General features: G+C 46.7%; 1 protein-coding gene across 1 annotated transcript in view; it reads right to left on the bottom strand.

The window, feature by feature from the left end:
* The window catches only part of MAN2A1 (mannosidase alpha class 2A member 1), a 206212-nt gene that overhangs the window by 161234 nt on the left and 25240 nt on the right, over positions 1 to 19738 (bottom strand). The window contains exon 2 of the mRNA XM_040343232.1: positions 3495 to 3755. Within this exon, the coding sequence (XP_040199166.1) occupies positions 3495 to 3755 (261 nt within the window). The remainder of the gene's footprint in view (positions 1 to 3494; positions 3756 to 19738) is intronic.

Genomic DNA, 19738 nt, shown 5'->3' with positions numbered 1-19738 from the left:
CCCCTACCTATGAATGGTATAATAAGGAGCGCTGGAATGGGCGTATAAACATACAGAAACATAGAATATCCAGGCTCAAACTTACCGACCAATCAGCAACCAACCAAATTCCCCTGTCTAACTGGTGCGTTAAAAACAGAGGCTTAGTTGCACACATCTGCAAATGCATGTGTAAGCTGCAGGCCCCGTCAAGGCGCTCTGTGTAAACTGCAGTCCTAACTGCAACATTGCATTTTATGTCTCCTCAGTGGGAGCACATGACTGCTGATGGATAGATAAGGGGCAGGTGACTGGAGGAGCCCAGCCCTCAATAAAGGGGCAGGAACACACTGCACACTAAGCACATGGAAGCAAAGGTGCTAGTGCGTTGCCTGACCACAATGACAAAAATTCAACAAACAATAGTCACTGCCCCTACCTATGAATGGTATAATAAGGAGCGCTGGAATGGGCGTATAAACATACAGAAACATAGAATATCCAGGCTCAAACTTACCGACCAATCAGCAACCAACCAAATTCCCCTGTCTAACTGGTGCGTTAAAAACAGAGGCTTAGTTGCACACATCTGCAAATGCATGTGTAAGCTGCAGGCCCCGTCAAGGCGCTCTGTGTAAACTGCAGTCCTAACTGCAACATTGCATTTTATGTCTCCTCAGTGGGAGCACATGACTGCTGATGGATAGATAAGGGGCAGGTGACTGGAGGAGCCCAGCCCTCAATAAAGGGGCAGGAACACACTGCACACTAAGCACATGGAAGCAAAGGTGCTAGTGCGTTGCCTGACCACAATGACAAAAATTCAACAAACAATAGTCACTGCCCCTACCTATGAATGGTATAATAAGGAGCGCTGGAATGGGCGTATAAACATACAGAAACATAGAATATCCAGGCTCAAACTTACCGACCAATCAGCAACCAACCAAATTCCCCTGTCTAACTGGTGCGTTAAAAACAGAGGCTTAGTTGCACACATCTGCAAATGCATGTGTAAGCTGCAGGCCCCGTCAAGGCGCTCTGTGTAAACTGCAGTCCTAACTGCAACATTGCATTTTATGTCTCCTCAGTGGGAGCACATGACTGCTGATGGATAGATAAGGGGCAGGTGACTGGAGGAGCCCAGCCCTCAATAAAGGGGCAGGAACACACTGCACACTAAGCACATGGAAGCAAAGGTGCTAGTGTGTTCCTGCCCCTTTATTGAGGGCTGGGCTCCTCCAGTCACCTGCCCCTTATCTATCCATCAGCAGTCATGTGCTCCCACTGAGGAGACATAAAATGCAATGTTGCAGTTAGGACTGCAGTTTACACAGAGCGCCTTGACGGGGCCTGCAGCTTACACATGCATTTGCAGATGTGTGCAACTAAGCCTCTGTTTTTAACGCACCAGTTAGACAGGGGAATTTGGTTGGTTGCTGATTGGTCGGTAAGTTTGAGCCTGGATATTCTATGTTTTTGTATGTTTATACGCCCATTCCAGCGCTCCTTATTATACCATTCATAGGTAGGGGCAGTGACTATTGTTTGTTGAATTTTTGTCATTGTGGTCAGGCAACGCACTAGCACCTTTGCTTCCATGTGCTTAGTGTGCAGTGTGTTCCTGCCCCTTTATTGAGGGCTGGGCTCCTCCAGTCACCTGCCCCTTATCTATCCATCAGCAGTCATGTGCTCCCACTGAGGAGACATAAAATGCAATGTTGCAGTTAGGACTGCAGTTTACACAGAGCGCCTTGACGGGGCCTGCAGCTTACACATGCATTTGCAGATGTGTGCAACTAAGCCTCTGTTTTTAACGCACCAGTTAGACAGGGGAATTTGGTTGGTTGCTGATTGGTCGGTAAGTTTGAGCCTGGATATTCTATGTTTCTGTATGTTTATACGCCCATTCCAGCGCTCCTTATTATACCATTCATAGGTAGGGGCAGTGACTATTGTTTGTTGAATTTTTGTCATTGTGGTCAGGCAACGCACTAGCACCTTTGCTTCCATGTGCTTAGTGTGCAGTGTGTTCCTGCCCCTTTATTGAGGGCTGGGCTCCTCCAGTCACCTGCCCCTTATCTATCCATCAGCAGTCATGTGCTCCCACTGAGGAGACATAAAATGCAATGTTGCAGTTAGGACTGCAGTTTACACAGAGCGCCTTGACGGGGCCTGCAGCTTACACATGCATTTGCAGATGTGTGCAACTAAGCCTCTGTTTTTAACGCACCAGTTAGACAGGGGAATTTGGTTGGTTGCTGATTGGTCGGTAAGTTTGAGCCTGGATATTCTATGTTTCTGTATGTTTATACGCCCATTCCAGCGCTCCTTATTATACCATTCATAGGTAGGGGCAGTGACTATTGTTTGTTGAATTTTTGTCATTGTGGTCAGGCAACGCACTAGCACCTTTGCTTCCATGTGCTTAGTGTGCAGTGTGTTCCTGCCCCTTTATTGAGGGCTGGGCTCCTCCAGTCACCTGCCCCTTATCTATCCATCAGCAGTCATGTGCTCCCACTGAGGAGACATAAAATGCAATGTTGCAGTTAGGACTGCAGTTTACACAGAGCGCCTTGACGGGGCCTGCAGCTTACACATGCATTTGCAGATGTGTGCAACTAAGCCTCTGTTTTTAACGCACCAGTTAGACAGGGGAATTTGGTTGGTTGCTGATTGGTCGGTAAGTTTGAGCCTGGATATTCTATGTTTCTGTATGTTTATACGCCCATTCCAGCGCTCCTTATTATACCATTCATAGGTAGGGGCAGTGACTATTGTTTGTTGAATTTTTGTCATTGTGGTCAGGCAACGCACTAGCACCTTTGCTTCCATGTGCTTAGTGTGCAGTGTGTTCCTGCCCCTTTATTGAGGGCTGGGCTCCTCCAGTCACCTGCCCCTTATCTATCCATCAGCAGTCATGTGCTCCCACTGAGGAGACATAAAATGCAATGTTGCAGTTAGGACTGCAGTTTACACAGAGCGCCTTGACGGGGCCTGCAGCTTACACATGCATTTGCAGATGTGTGCAACTAAGCCTCTGTTTTTAACGCACCAGTTAGACAGGGGAATTTGGTTGGTTGCTGATTGGTCGGTAAGTTTGAGCCTGGATATTCTATGTTTCTGTATGTTTATACGCCCATTCCAGCGCTCCTTATTATACCATTCATAGGTAGGGGCAGTGACTATTGTTTGTTGAATTCAGGAACAAGATGTTTACTTGCTGCCCAATATATCCCAGTAACTTCTTCACAATACTGTAGATGTAATAAATGCTGGAGGTTGTTTATATTGTCCCTCTCAGCACTTGAACATTCTAACTTGTATACCTGTTCACAGTGGAGACAATCTGTTCGCTGCTTTCCTCCCAAAACTTTGCCAATATCTACTCAAAACAGAAACACACTACTAGTTTTGGTAATATTGACCAATATAAGAAAATTGGATGTCTTCACATAGAGACAACCATAAAACACAAAATGATATAAAAACAAACAAGACATAAAATGACTTACCTGGACTTGGGATTTTTGGCTACTAATTGCAGAAGCAAACTGACAGTCCTCCTTGTTGATTGGAAGCAATACAGGTGCAGAAGGCAAAAGCCGAGAAAGGGATCCACGACTAAAGTTTATGGCTTCTGGGTTTTTCTGACCATCTTTTACAGACTCGCTCAGGTTTATTACAGAGTCTCTTATATTAGAAATTATCTCATTATTCTCTGCTAGGAGACGCTCCAAGTGATCAATTTTGTCTTGCAATATTGAGAGTTGACCCTGAAAGGACAAGAAATTTAAAACAATGTAAAACTATTATGACCATAATATTTAAAAGTTTACCTAGAACTTGCACTGCCATTAAAAGATAGAAAAAATAAATAAAAAATCAGCAAATGACTCAGCCGCACAGAAAGTAATTAAATCTGCCACCACAAAAACAAAAATCCTTTTTTGCTAAAACGCCAGGAAGCTTCAAGCCTGGCAAGGTTAAAGTCACCTTGCTTCTGGCAATCTGTTTTTAAACATCCAAGTGAAAGTTTCCTCTGAGATCAATAGCCGCATGACATTTTAGTAACAATGCTCACACATAAAAATGGTTCTGGTGCCTCTCACAATACCCTAACATGCAAGAATTCTAACAAGTCTGCTACACATTTCAGGTAAACGTTTCACAATTTCTGCCCATGGATTGAGATAAAGATTGTGTAAACCTCCTCCACATTACTTTGTATCACTAAAGCTGGCAATCCAGTTTTCCTCTGATTAATCACACTTCTTCCAGCAACTGTCTCTTACCAACCGACCCATTGGAGCAATTTGATGTCAAACCACATGCCAAATCGGCGGCAATGGCACTTTCCGAATCGGTGCGATGCCCTAAAAACTAGGGTCCCCCACAAACCTGCATACTAATTAAGACTATTCATGTGCTGACATCTTTTAAAAAGGTAATTGTCAGCAGTGGCATTTTGCAGTCAGGACTGGACCACAACCCGTTCACTGTAAATGCTGCATGTTAGCATGTTCTACCCGGGAAATGACAGTCTACTGACTGGAATGGTACCAGCTGATTGGAGAAAAGCCAATATAGCACCAATATTTAAAAAGGGCACAAAACACATCCCTGGGAATTACAGGGTTCTGTGCTGGGACCAATCTAGGGCCGAAACAACTAATCGATTATGAAATTTTCATAAATCGATTAATCGGGCAGTAACATAATGGGGTTAAATAAACTAAAAATGAGCCCTTTATAGTACAAAAAAGCAAATCGCTACTGTAAATATTACTTTCACTGTCCCACAGTAAAAAAAAAAAAAATGAACCCCTTACAGTAGCGATTATTTGCTCTTTTTGTATTTATTTTTGTTTTTTTAACCCCCATTATCAGGCCCGGATTTACTCCCTTTGCCGCCCCAAGGCCGGTCCTTCAGTGACGCCGCCCCCCCCCCCCCCAAGAAATCTGAACTTCCCCCAACCCTGAAAACACACCTAAATGTATGACGATTGAGGGGTGAGCTGTGTACAGTGTGCAGGATTGAGGGGTGATCTGTGTATGGTGTGTGCAGGATTGAGGGGTGATCTGTGTATGGTGTGTGCAGGATTGAGGGGTGATCTGTGTATGGTGTGTGCAGGATTGAGGGGTGATCTGTGTATGGTGTGTGCAGGATTGAGGGGTGATCTGTGTACGGTGTGTGCAGGATTGAGGGGTGATCTGTGTACGGTGTGTGCAGGATTGAGGGGTGATCTGTGTACGGTGTGCAGGAATGAGGGGTGATCTGTGTACGGTGTGCAGGAATGAGGGGTGATCTGTGTACGGTGTGCAGGAATGAGGGGTGATCTGTGTACGGTGTGCAGGAATGAGGGGTGATCTGTGTACGGTGTGCAGGAATGAGGGGTGATCTGTGTACGGTGTGCAGGAATGAGGGGTGATCTGTGTACGATGTGCAGGATTGAGGGGTGATCTGTGTACGATGTGCAGGATTGAGGGGTGATCTGTGTACGATGTGCAGGATTGAGGGGTGATCTGTGTACGATGTGCAGGATTGAGGGGTGATCTGTGTATAGGGGATTGAGGGGTGATCTGTGTAAAGTGTGCAGAAATGAGGGGTGATCTGTGTATGGGGGATTGATGGGTGATCCGTATACGGTGTGCAGGATTGAGGGGTGATCTGTGTATAGGGGATTGAGGGGTGATCTGTGTACGGTGTGCAGGATTGAGGGGTGATCTGTGTACGGTGTGCAGGAATGAGGGGTGATCTGTGTATAGGGGATTGAGGGGTGATCTGTGTACGGTGTGCAGGATTGAGGGGTGATCTGTGTATGGGGGGATTGATGGGTGATCCGTGTACGGTGTGCAGGATTGAGAGGTGATCTGTGTACGGTGTGCAGTATTGAGGGGTGATCTGTGTACAGTGTGCAGTATTGAGGGGTGATCTGTGTACAGTGTGCAGGATTGAGGGGTGATCTGTATACGGTGTGCAGGATTGAGGGGTGATCTGTATATGGTGTGCAGGATTGAGGGATGATCTGTGTATAGGGGATTGAGGGGTGATCTGTGTATAGGGGATTGAGGGGTGATCTGTATACGGTGTGCAGGATTGAGGGGTGATCTGTATACGGTGTGCAGGAATGAGGGGTGACAGTGGGGGGACAGAAGGGACATTAAGGATAATTGAGGGGAAGATGACAGACATTTGGGATAAGTGGGAGGAGAGGAGGGATAAGTGGGGGGGGGGGGCATTGGGGAGAAGAGGGTGATACTCTGTGTATGTGTGTAGTGTAGACTTTGTGTGTAGTTTGCCCTATGTGACTGTTATACAAGGACTTTTTAACGCAAAAAACTGTGCCGTTTATTTTTTTTTTTGGTTCAATATACTTCAATGGAGAATCTGCAGAAAAGCATGTAATGTGTTTTTGCAGCAATTTGTTTATAAACGACCTGGAGGATGGGGTAAACCGTTCAATCTCCATTTGCGGACGATGCCAAGCAGGGCAAAAACTTCCGCGCAGGATGTGGAAACCTTGCAAGAACTACATGGCAAATGAGGTTCAATGTAGAAAAATTTAAAATAACGCATTTGGCTGGCAAAAATATGAATGCAATCTATACACTGGGGGGAAAACCTCAGGGGGGGATCTTGGATGGAAAAGTATCTGGGGGTCCTAGTAGATGACAGGCTAAGCAATAGGGCTGCAACCATCGATTAGTTGACCGATTATTTTTTTGTAGACTGTCATTTCCAGTCAGTAGACTGATTTCTAGGGTGCTAACAGGAGAGTAGAACATGCTAACATGCAGCACTTGTTCACTTGCATTTACAGTGAACTGGTTGGGGTCCAGTCCCGACTGCAGAATGCCACTGTTGACAATTATCTTTTTAAAGATGTCAGCACATAAATTGTCTTAATTAGTATGCAGGTTTGTGGGGGACCCTAGTTTTTAGGGCTGCAGCTAACGATTATTTTCATAATCGATTAGTTGCCCGATTATTGTTTCGATTAATCGGATAATGGCCTTAAAAAAAAAAATTAAAAAAAAAAAAAAATTGTCGCAAAAACACATTACATGCTTTTCTGCAGCTTCTCCATTGAAGTATATTGAACCAAAAATAAAATAAAATACCACCGTTTTGCGTTTAAAAGGTCTTCGCCTTTTCCAAATACGCAGCAGCTGAAAAAAAAAAAAAAAAAAAAAAAAAGAGATTTTTAATACAGCTTACCTGTAAAATCTTTTTCTTGGAGTACATCACGGGACACAGAGCGGCATATTCATTACTATATGGGCTATATGGAGTACCTTCAGGTGATGGACACTGGCAATCTCAAACAGGAAGTGCCCCTCCCTATATAACCCCCTCCCATAGGAGGAGTACCTCAGTTTTGTAGCAAGCAGTATGCCTCCCAAAATGGTCCCCAAAAGAGGGGTGGGAGCTCTGTGTCCCGTGATGTACTCCAAGAAAAAGATTTTACAGGTAAGCTGTATTAAAAATCTCTTTATCGTACATCACGGGACACAGAGCGGCATATTCATTACTATATGGGATGTCCCAAAGCAATGCTTACAATGAGGGGAGGGAGAACATCTTCCCAAGACAAAAGGATTTAATTTAGAGATATACTCAAATCATAATAAATCCAACTTAGTTGAGAAAAATAATTTTAAATTTTAAATTTAACTCAAAAGGGAGCCCCCGGAATCCGAGGGTCTCAAACTGCAGCCTGCAGCACTGCCTGCCCAAAGGCTGTATCAGTATTCCTTCTTACGTCCAACTGGTAGAATTTTGTAAACGTGTGGACAGAAGACCAGGTTGCCGCCTTGCAAACTTGAGCCATAGAGATCTGGTGGTGTGCTGCCCAGGAGGCGCCCATGGCCCTAGTAGAATGAGCCTTTAATGATAACGGAGGAGGCAACCCCTTCAAGCCGTAGGCCTGAGTGATTAACTGTTTAATCCACCTCGAGATGGTGGATTTTGCAGCTGCCTGCCCCTTCTTGGGCCCATCCGGTAAAATGAACAGCACATCTGTTTTCCGGATCTTCTCTGTAGCTTTAAGATAGGCCTTCATGGCCCTGACAATATCCAAGGTATGCAGCAACCCTTCCTTTCTGGAAGTAGGTTTAGGAAAGAAGGATGGTAATACCAAATCCTGGTTAGATGAAAACTGGATATAACCTTTGGTAGGAAGGAAGGATGAGGGCGGAGAACGACCTTGTCCTTATGAAAAATAAGATATGGTTCCTTACAGGATAAGGCTGCCAGTTCCGATACTCTTCTGGCGGAAACTATGGCAACCAAAAATACTAACTTCCTTGTCAGTAAAACCAAAGGAATTTCAGCCAACGGCTCAAAAGGTTGTTTCTGTAAACTTGACAGAACAAGATTTAAATCCCACGGGCAAAGTGGGGATTTAACTGGAGGATTAATACGTAAGACCCCTTGAATGAAGGTCTTAACTAGCGAGTGGGTGGCCAGCGGCCGCTGAAACCACACTGACAAAGCTGAAATCTGTCCCTTGATTGTGCTTAATGCCAGTCCTTTATCCACTCCTAGCTGGAGAAAACGTAATACTCTATCGATGGTAAATTTGCGAGAAAGCCATCGCTTGGACTCACACCAGCCTACATAGGCCTTCCAGACCCTGTAATAAATCACCCTAGAGACCGGTTTCCTGGCTCTGATTAGGGTAGAGATTACTTTCTGAGACAGATCTCTACCCCTGAGAATCAGGGATTCAGCCTCCAGGCCGTCAAATTTAGATGCCGTAAGGCAGGGTGGAGGATCGGACCTTGCGATAGCAGGTCTGGCCGTAGAGGAAGAGTCCAAGGGTCTCCCACTACCATCTTCAGGATTAGTGAATACCATGCCCTTCTGGGCCATGCTGGAGCTACCAGGATAACTGGTATGTGCTCCACCCTGATCCTGCGCAGCAGGCGGGGTAGTAACTGGAGCGGGGGAAATGCATAAAGAAGTTTGAACTGATACCAAGGGCAAACCAGCGCATCGGTTCCGCAGGCCATCGGATCCCTTGAGCGGGATATGAACCTGTCTAGCTTCTTGTTGAGTCTCGATGCCATGACATCCACGTCCGGCACTCCCCATCTTTGGCAGAGTGTCTGAAAGACCTGTGGATGTAGAGACCATTCCCCCGGCAACAGAGTCTGGCGACTTAAGAAGTCCGCCTGAAGGTTGTCCACTCCTGGAATGAATATTGCCGATATGCAGGGCACATGAGCCTCTGCCCACAGGAGAATCAAGCTCACCTCTCTCTGAGCGGCTTGACTCTTGGTTCCCCCTTGGTGATTTATGTATGCCACGGCCGTGGCATTGTCTGATTGAATTCTCACCGGGAACCCCTGCAATTTTGACGTCCAAGCCCTGAGGGCTAGTCGAGCAGCTCTGAGCTCCAAGATGTTGATGGGCAACTGCTTCTCTGGCTTTGCCCAAGTACCCTGGCGAGTACAACCGTCCAAAATTGCTCCCCAGCCTGTCAGGCTGGCGTCTGTGGTTACTATCTTCCAAGCCACTGGGCTGAAAGACTTCCCCTTCAGTAGATTCTGAGGGTCTAACCACCAACACAGACTTTGTCGGACTCTTGATGAGAGCGGCAAAGGGATATCCAAGGCCTGTGGCCTCCTGCTCCATGCTGACAGGATGGCTGCCTGCAGGATGTGAGTGTGGCTCTGGGCGTACGGTACCGCCTCGAATGTGGCCACCATCTTGCCTAGTAACCGCATACATAGGCAAATAGTTGGTTCTCTCTTGCTTAGAACCAATAGGATTAACTCCTTGATGGCTTTGACCTTTATCAGAGGTAGAAACACCCTTTGTTGTTCTGTGTCTAACCTCATGCCGAGATATTCCAACTGCCTTGTGGGCTGGAATACTGACTTCTCTCGATTTAGGACCCAGCCGAACTTCGAGGTATTGAACCGTGAGGGCCACTGCTCGTTCCAGGCCAGGAGACGAGTGATCTATGACTAGGAGGTCGTCCAGGTACGCTAGGATCGTGACCCCTTGGATCCTTAGCTTGGCTAGGATTGGGGCTAGGACCTTCGTGAACACCCGGGGGGCCGTAGCCAACCCAAAAGGAAGCGCCACGAATTGGTAATGACGCAAAGCCACCATAAAGCGTAGAAATCTTTGATGTGGCTGATAAATTGGAACATGAAGATAGGCATCCTTTATGTCTATGGATGCCATGAAGTCGTCCTCCTGGAGTGTGGCAGCTGCTGACCGCACGGATTCCATCCGAAATGAGCGGACCTTTAGGTATGCATTTACCATCTTTAAGTCCAAGATTGGCCTGACATCGCCGTTGGGCTTTGGGATGATAAATAGGTTGGAGTAGAAACCCAGCCCTTGTTCTTGGACTGGTACCTCTACTATTACCTCCTGGGAGAGTAGAAGATTCAATGCCGCCATTAATGCGGCTCCCTTCCCCGGATCGTTTGGTACCCTTGACTCCTGGAAATGAGGAGGAGGAAACTTTAGGAAGTCTAGTTTGTAGCCTGTAGCCACGGAAGACCGTACCCATCTGTCGGGAATGCTGGCCTCCCAAACCTCTGAAAAGAGACGTAGCCTTCCCCCCACCCTCGGGGGTGGGGGCGCCCCTTCATAAGGCCGGCTTGGGGGCTGGTTTTGCTGGTTTGCGAAACCACTGCTTCTTGCCTCCAGCGGCCTGTCCCTGCGATTTGTTGTTAAAGTTAAAGTTTGATCTTGCAGGAGGCCGTCGATACTGTTTGGTATTAGAGGGCCCCTGCCCAGGGGAGTACTGTCGTTTAAACGCAGGTCCTCGAAACTTTTTCTTGGTTGGCAAAAGAGTACTTTTGCCGCTTGAAATGGTCTGAATGTATTTATCCAGGTCTTCTCCGAAGAGTCGTTCTCCATGGAAGGGGAACCCTACCAGGAGCTTCTTGCATGGGGGCTCTGCCTCCCAGCTTTTTAACCATAAGAGTCTTCTCATATGGATAAGGGATAACGATAAACGTGACGCTTGCTGGATAGAATCCTTAATTGCGTCTACCGTAAAGCGTATGGCCCTAGGGACATCCGAAAATTCTTCTGCCTGCTGGGCAGGAATAAGTTTAAGCATCTGCTTAGTTTGATCCGATAATGCTTGTGCAACCCCAATCGCAGCCACAGCTGGCTGCACTACTGCCCCTGCAGTGGTGAAGGAGTTTTTTAGTAGCGTTTCCAAGCGTTTATCAACCGGATCCTTGAACACCTGTATGTTTTCTACAGGGCATGTTAAAGATTTGTTAACACATGAGATGGCTGCGTCCACCGCCGGGGTTGCCCATCTCTTGGAAAATTTCTTTTCCATAGGATATAAGGCAGAGAATCTTTTAGGTGGTAAAAAGATTCTATCTGGATTGGTCCAATCTTGGAACATAACTTCCTCTAGTAGAGGATGGATCGGAAAAACTGCGTTGTTTTGAGGCGTTCTTAGTGAGCCCAAAGCTGAAACCGTCGATACTTGGAGATCTGGTACTGGCAAGTTAAATGCTCTATGGACCAAGTCCGTTAAGGCTTGAACCCACCAGCTCTCCCCTTGGGAGGCTGCCCCAGACTCCTCCGTATCCGGGTCCTCGATCCCCGAACCTGCTTGGTCCTTGTCCAAGAGGTTGTCCAATTCCCCTGCGGAAAGGACCTCCTCCTCTGAGAGTCCACGCTCGGGCGACGGAGATCTATTCCGTTTCCTGCCCCGCATAGCCTTGGCTATCATTTTTTCCATTCTCTTTTCCATCTCCTTTAAGGAGGTGGACAGTACCTCGTCCGTGACCACCCTAGGGTTGGACTGACCCGTGCCAGCACCAGATCCCGATGGTCCCACCAAGGCTCCCTCTCGGGAAAGCAGCGGCATAACTTTGTCCGAGACCTCAGACTCTCTGGGGGAATCCCCACCTCTTGTATCCTCCGAACCAGATGCCATGGTACAATACCGAGGTACGCCCGCTAACTTAACGGTGTTTGGAATTTATAAATAAATTATTATTACCCAAAAACCCTTTGGGGGATAAAAAATGCCTTCTCTGCTTTTAAGTTTTTTTTTTTTTTTTTTTAAACCAAAGAGAGAAAAAACATTCTGTCCCCCTTAGTAGTATTGCCAAAGAAAAAACTGCTGAGAAAAAAAGAACAGCCTATCTCTAGGCTTCAGGACAGTCTTTAAGGCTGTAGTATTCCTTTTTGGCCACTGTGTGTCCTCGGCGCCCCGTGCTGCCGCTCTGGTCTCTTCCTCTCTCAGTTCCAGCATACACTGAGCTGGGAACGAATGGAAGGGCCGCCCCTTCCTTAAACTTACTGGCCCGCCCTTCCCCCCTCAGCTAACGGCGCGAAATTGCGCCATAACACGGGGACGCGCGCGCGCCGATGGGGGGGGGGGGAAAGGGAGCCACACGAGGAGGCCAGCGTTTGCCTGTCATCCAGGCTAGGAGGAAGAACCTATGCAGCAATCGCCTGGAGGCTTGCAGGTAAGCACAGCTCTCTTAAACACACACACAGCCTCTCAATGCTTTCCAATACTACCAGGGAGGTCACCTTTTATGGGGAAATAACACATAGAGCCATCCTATCTTAAGACATGTGACTCACTTTGCCCGATGCTGCGCATAACTTTAGGCATGTCCCCCTGTGACCCCCCCAGAAAAACCTGCTGCGAACCAAGTTCCGCAAGTTTCCCCTTACCTGCTCCATGCCGCAGGACTTTGCACAGCAAGAGGCCCAATCTTCCCCCATCTCCGTGGGGCATTGACCTTCAGGCCCTGAGTTCCTATGAAGGATCCACTGTCCTGGGCCCATATAGCACTCTGGCAACAGAAACATTAGGCCCCCAAAGGTTTCTAAGTTCTGGGCCCAGGGTCCAGCTCTCTAAAAAGACAGCATTATGGGCTATACCCCATTGGTTTGGGGTCCGGTTACTGACCACTTTAGCGCTGAGGCCTTTGGACAGAACCGGTTAGCCCACCTTAATCCCAAGGATGTGGAGGCAAGCTAAACCATGACCAACACCTAAGACACTGGCGTAAAAACTGAGGTACTCCTCCTATGGGAGGGGGTTATATAGGGAGGGGCACTTCCTGTTTGAGATTGCCAGTGTCCATCACCTGAAGGTACTCCATATAACCCATATAGTAATGAATATGCCGCTCTGTGTCCCGTGATGTACGATAAAGAAAATCATGGATGTGAATGTGTCCCATAGGAAAACATGTAAATGAACTGTAGTGTGTTTCTGCAAAAAAGCACCAACAAACAGGTGTGAACCCAGGCCTGAGATGTTTAATATCATAATGGGGTTTAAAAAAAAAAAAATAAGTACAAAAAGAGCAAATAATCGCTACTGTAAAGGGTTCATTTTTTTTACTGTGCGACAGTGAAAGTAATATTTACAGTAGCGATTTGCTTTTTTGTACTATAAAGGGTTAATTTTAGTTTTTTTAACCCCATTATGTTACTGGCCGATTAATCGATTATAAAAATAGAAAAAAAGCACGACAGGTCCTCTTAAATATGAGATCTGGGGTCAAAAAGACCTCAGATCTCATATTTACACTAAAATGCAATAAAAAAAAAAAGGCCCTTTAAGAGTTATGGGCGGAAGTGACGTTTTGGCATCACTTCCGCCCTGCTATGGTATGGAGACAAGTGTGGGCCATCTTCCCTTCACTCATCTATTCCCAGCCACAGGAAGGACCTGATCGCATTCACCACTGCCGACGGCTCCGGTAAGCGGCGGAGGGCACGGGAGAGCGGTGGGGGCCCCTCTCCCGCCACCAATGATGAGCTTGCAACAAATCTACTGCAGAGACCACCGTTATCAGAAACCAGACCACTGGCTGAAGACGAGGATACCTGGGCTATGGCAGCTAGCTGTTGCCATAACAGAGATAGCCCTCTTCAAACAGCGGTCCGGAAGTGGTTAAACTACGTAGAGGATTCTTTAACTTGAGTGGCAAGGACGTGGAATTCCCTTCCACAGGTGGTGGTATTAGCGGGGAGCATCGATAGTTTAAAAAAAACTATTAGATAAGCACCTGAACGACCACAACATACAGGGATATACAAGGTAATACTGACATATAATCACACACAAAGGTTGGACTTGCTGGATTGGTTACAAGCCATCAATATTCTCAAAAAGGCCGCTCTCTGAATGAACCACCCTCTGCTTGCCCTATACCCTTTGGGTACAAAAGTCAGAGTAAAAGAAACAGACGAGCCTGACACACAATGCATTATATGAACAGGGAAGATACTTTACAGCATATTTTCTGTGCACATGGATTTCATCTGGTTTAATCTGACCCAATCTGCAGTTTTTTGTATTCCTCGTGCATTGCCATAGATTCTTTTCTCCCCTGAATTTTTTTCTTCTGTACATGTGGAATGTACTTTTCAGTTTCTGTTGCATGGGTTTCTGCTCAGTCTATTTCTTATTCCTTATGATCAATGTTGTTCTCAATGTTTTACAGAATCTGTATGATTCTCACACAGCACCTCTTTTTGTTTCAGAAAAACGTGTTTTGTTATGCTCGTTGTAATGTGCACTGTTCATCCCTTGTCTGTGCATGGAAGCCAATTTTTATAACTTCTTTTACTGTATGAAAGCTAGGCAGAGTTCTCAGTATTTTAGGGATTCTGCACAGTACAAAGTCACTTATTCAGTACACTGAATGCAATTCTCAGTATCTGTCCTTGGTCTCCTTGTACAGAATGTATACATTTAATTCCTTATCTGATCTGTCTGTATGGATGCAGATAAGTACATTGGGTGTCAAGGCTGGTACTTACGACCAAATATCAGCAAGTTCAACAGAAACTGTCCGACATTCGGCCAGTGTGTACAGCAGCCAGTCTAAGACCAGCTTTTATTGAATGAGAATGCTAGAAAACCAGCCTATGGCTGCCAGCTCTGATCAGCATCTTCTCGGGGGGCAGGGGGGGGGGGGGTTGGCGCAGTCCCCCTGTCAGAGAAAATAAAAACACACACACTCCGCGTATGTACCAAAAAATAAAAAAAGTCTCAGTATCTGCTTTTGCTCTGTGTGTATGAATGGATGGTGCATAGCAGCCCCTAATGGATTTTTATGCTGGCTGAAGCAATTTGTAGTGTATATTTATCAATAGACGTGCATTGCCTCGCTTCTCTTGTGCTTGTTGAAATGTATTCTCAGTTACTGGCCCAGTTTCACTTCCCTTGTGCGGTGTACTAGGTGTGTTTTGAATCATCTGGTCTTAATCATGTAATGGGTTTCATAGCATCACTTCTGCTCTGTATGCATTAGAACTTTTTTTTGACCGTTATATGGACAATGCATAGTACTATTTCTATTATCAGTTTGCAAAATGTATCAATCTTGTTCTATATTCATGGACACCATGGGGGCTATTTACTAAGGGCAAATCCACTTTGTACTACAAGTGCAAACTGCACTTGGAAGTGCAGTTGCTGTAGATCCGAGGGAGACATGCAAGGAAAATAAAAAACAGCATTTTAGCTTGCACATGATTGGATGAAGAAATCAGCAGAGCTTCCCCTCATTTCAGATCTACCCCTCAGATTTACAGAGACTGCACTTCCAAGCACACTTTTAGTGCAATTTCAAGTGCACTTTGCACTTGAAATTGGATTGGCCTTTCGTAAAATAACCCCCCATGAAACGTTGTTCTGTATACAGCCCTCAGTATCTGCTCTTATTTACTTGTTTAAACCCCTGTGCAGTGTGCATAGTGCAGCGCAACTAGCAACAAATTAACAAGTGCTACAAGAGAATGTGTATAAATTTAAGAATAAATGAAGCAATCCAGCAATCAATCTTCAAGAACAAAATGTGTTACAAACCAAAAAATTATAAACGGTTGAATTAAATTCAAAACAAAGAAAGATAATTGAGTGATAGCTCAACAGTTCATCGTGCTATTATTCAAAACAGGATGCCATGATCTTCCACCTCTGTGTGGAGCAGGGGTAGGTAACCTTAAAGGGAGGTGGAGATCGACCTGAACAACATGGGAGAAAAGATCACTGGGCAGTGTCGCCTCCTCACACCCAATTTAAACCTCTAATTGCATGGCAATCATGGGTTTAAATCAGGTGGTGAAGAGGCAACATATCGCCTCCTCACCATGTGAAGCCACAGGATAGAAGTCTATGGCGAAAGGCTACAAACCTGCAGGTACACTGCACCCACGGTGTGGGTAAACTGCAGCATATCAGTGTGAAAGTAGCCCTATACTATTATGCCCAGTGTATTGCTTCACACGGACCTGGGCATAATAGACACGCGTCTGGGATTAGGAGCCATAACCTCAGCTATCTTCCCGTGGTCACTGCCACCCACGCTGAAGCACATAGGGATTATGCTACATGTTGGCACGGTAGAGTGCCTTGTATGCAAGTGTGCTACCTACATTTTATTGTTATATTGAACTGACAGATGAGAATAGGCAGCACTGAAGGGAGGTGTCGGAGATAAGGAACGGCGTTCACCCCTAGGCATGTAAGGGGTCGAGGAGTGGATTAAGTTGAAGTTCCACTTTTGGGTGGAAATCCGCTTTAAAGAGGAAGTAAACCCTGATGAGTTTTACTTCCCTTTTTTCCCCCTGCAAAGTAAAAACATAATGTTCTAGTATGCATTGCATACTAGATTATATGACAATTACCTGCAAACGAAGCCCGAGCTATGCCCACTGCAGGCAGCATCCATGTTCTTCCTGACGCGGACCCAGGCTCTGCAACTGGTTGGCGTCACGGGACTCGCTTGCGAAGAAGCTGCTCGGAGGGACGTTTCTTCTCAGCGCATGCGCCAGTGTCATCCATGCAGTGAATAGTAAATTTCTCTGAAACGGTGCACGTTTCAGAGAAATTTAGAGTAGCTATAGGTAAGCCTTCCCAACAGGTACAACTTACTAATGGAGGTTAACAACCTCTTTAAAAAAGGACCAAGCGAAGAGGGGACAAGAACTGGAACTGGTAAGAGCGAGACAGCCCATTACACCTGCAGTTCCTACCCCCCCACCTGCTGCTACAGGAAAGAAAATACCGTTCACTGCATTTAAAGCTTTTGTAGAAAGGGAGGAGGAAAATCGATGGATATTTGGCGGACTTTGAGAGGCAGTGCTCACTACACCAGGTACCACCAGACCAATGGGTCACTATTTTGTCCGGGAAATTGTCGGGCAAAGCCAATGAAGCCTTTCGGGCTCTCACGCCAGAGGATATTTTACAATATCAGCAAGTTAAAAAGGCGCTGCTAACCCGATATGCCGTAACGCCAGAAGCCTACCGCCGGCGCTTCCGGGAGTCCAAGAAGATGGCTGTGGACTCCCACATGGAATGGGCCAACCAGTTACAAAGGGTGGCATCCCTTTGGGTCCAAGGGTGCAAGGCCAACACCGGGGAGGAAGTATTGCAGCTGTTCCTAATGGAACATTTCTTCCAAGACCTGGCCGCAGACATACAAGACTGGGTACGAGATCGCCGGCCCGCTAACTTAAACGAGGCGGCTCGGCTAGCAGATGAGTACGCGGAAACAAGGAAAGTAAGCCAGGGTACTACACGGCTGGCTCATAAGGTAGAACCGCGTACTCCAACCGTCACCCCACGACCAGAGTTTCGGGCTCCAGTCCCACCACGTCCTCAGGGGCCTAGCAACTACCCCCGGGATTCGCCTAGGGTGACGTGCCATCACTGCAGCGACACGGGACATATTGCTCGTTATTGCCCTTTGAGAGCTACAAATAACAATTGGAGACGCACAACACCCAACACAGAGGTCACTCCATCACGTCCCTCTGCGGCCCACTGCCTGGAGACCGAGGGGGGCCCGGAGGAATGTCTGGGAATTTGGTATGAGGCAGACCCAATACAAGCGGCCTCTCCGGATAACCGTCAGCATCACCGTCAGGAGGTACGAGTGAATGGACAAGTAGCACAAGGCCTAAGAGATTCCGGGACTACTATCACTCTGATTCAAAAACATCTGGTAAAGCCAGAGAACGTGTCCACTCACACAGTTGCCGTCCGGGTCGCAGGGGGTGCTGTATTTCGCATACCCACCGCCCGGGTGCACTTAGACTGGGGAGCCGGGTCAGGAAAGACCACAGTTGGTATCATGAACAACCTACCTGCCGAGGTGGTGCTGGGCAACGACATTGGCCCTCTGACTTCGGCTTATTTACCTACACCTGCTGCTGCTTGTCCCGTGACCACCCGCGTTGCTGGAATCAACCCACTTGCTGCTGAGAACCGGGTAAGACTACCTTCCCCGACATGTACTGTAGATCCGGCACAATATCACACTCTAAAATGGGAATGTGACAAGTTGGCCAGTGAGAAATCAGAGATGCAACGACACTACGTCATGTATTATGAGATGTCCAGTGGCTTGAACATTGAAATGCACAAACAGGCGGAAATTGTCAAAAGATTAAATAGGATTTGCATCCAGGTGGTGCCGTATCTGTCCCAAGAGCATCAGCAACAGGTTTTGGGAGCCATTGAGAGAGCAAAGCAAGTGACTGTTCCAGAATTGAATTCTATTCTTCACCGTCACCATCAGCTACCGACCTGGTAAGCCAATGGGAAGGCCGACGGAACTTTTACCCTAACAGCAGACCGGACATCCCCAAGTTGATCCGAAAAGGATCAATCCCGGTCTGCCGGAGTGTTCCACAAAAGGGGAGTAGTGTAACGGACATATGCATGCTGCCGGGACAGTTATAATCTTTGTGCAGGGAGGACTACAAGGAACTGCATGGCTTGTCACAATTGGATGTACCACATTGTATTCTGAGCTCAAAGGGTTAACTGGACAAGTCTCTTTCATTGCTGAATGCTAATGTACCCTTCGCATAGCTAATGAGAACTCTCTTTGTGGAGGTAACAGTCCCCTGTGAGGTGTATGCTGATGGGGATTATGTGTGAGTGATAATTGTTTTAAAGGTTAATTGAATTCTATTGTCTGATCAAGTTAAGTTGAGGAGCCGAAACAGCTAGCAGCTGATTGGCTCAAGGGAGTGTCATTGTTTCAAAGTGTGTGTATTGAAGGCCCCCTGGGTGTGGGGGGGGGGGGGAGTGTCATTTGTTTCTGTACAGTTGTAACCAGATATAAGGAGGAAAAATGTGACATTAAAGGTCAGTCCTGCTTGACTCTGCAAACGTAGTCCGTCTCGTTTCTTGGAAGGGCGTTCGATGGAATATACCGGCGGTACCTGCATATCGCAGCTTGCCAGGGAAAAGGACGTCTCCAGCGGCTGAGACCCTCACACCAGTGGGTAGCCGTTACAATACCCAACATGTCACGCTTCAAAATTGCGTCCGCTCGTGGAATGCCGACAAACTTTTACCCTTTAAAATCTTCATAGGCGACGTTTAAAAAAAATCTACAGGTTCCATGTTTTGTGTTACAGAGGAGGTCTAGGGCTAGAATTATTGCTCTCGCTCTACCAATCGCGGCGATACCTCACATGTGTGGTTTGAACACCATTTACATATGCGGGCGCTGCTCACGTATGTGTTCGCTTCTGCGCACGAGCTCGTCAGGACGGGGTGCGTTTTCTGGCTCCTAACTTTTTTAGCTGGCTCCTAGACTCCAAGCAAATTTGTCAAACCCTGGGCTACAGGAAAATGGCCGCCGACATATAGAACAGCGTCACCGGTAAAATAGCGGCCGTACACGTGTTTAAAAACGCTCAGTAACACACAGCAGACACTGTCCAGCATACACAGCACAATAAAAAGTAACAGCACCTCACAGC

The sequence above is a fragment of the Rana temporaria genome, chromosome 1, assembly GCF_905171775.1.
Source record: "Rana temporaria chromosome 1, aRanTem1.1, whole genome shotgun sequence".
Taxonomy (NCBI): Eukaryota; Metazoa; Chordata; class Amphibia; order Anura; family Ranidae; genus Rana; species Rana temporaria.
The sequence above is the reverse complement of the archived record's forward strand: the minus strand, read 5'-3'. Positions and strand labels throughout refer to the sequence as shown.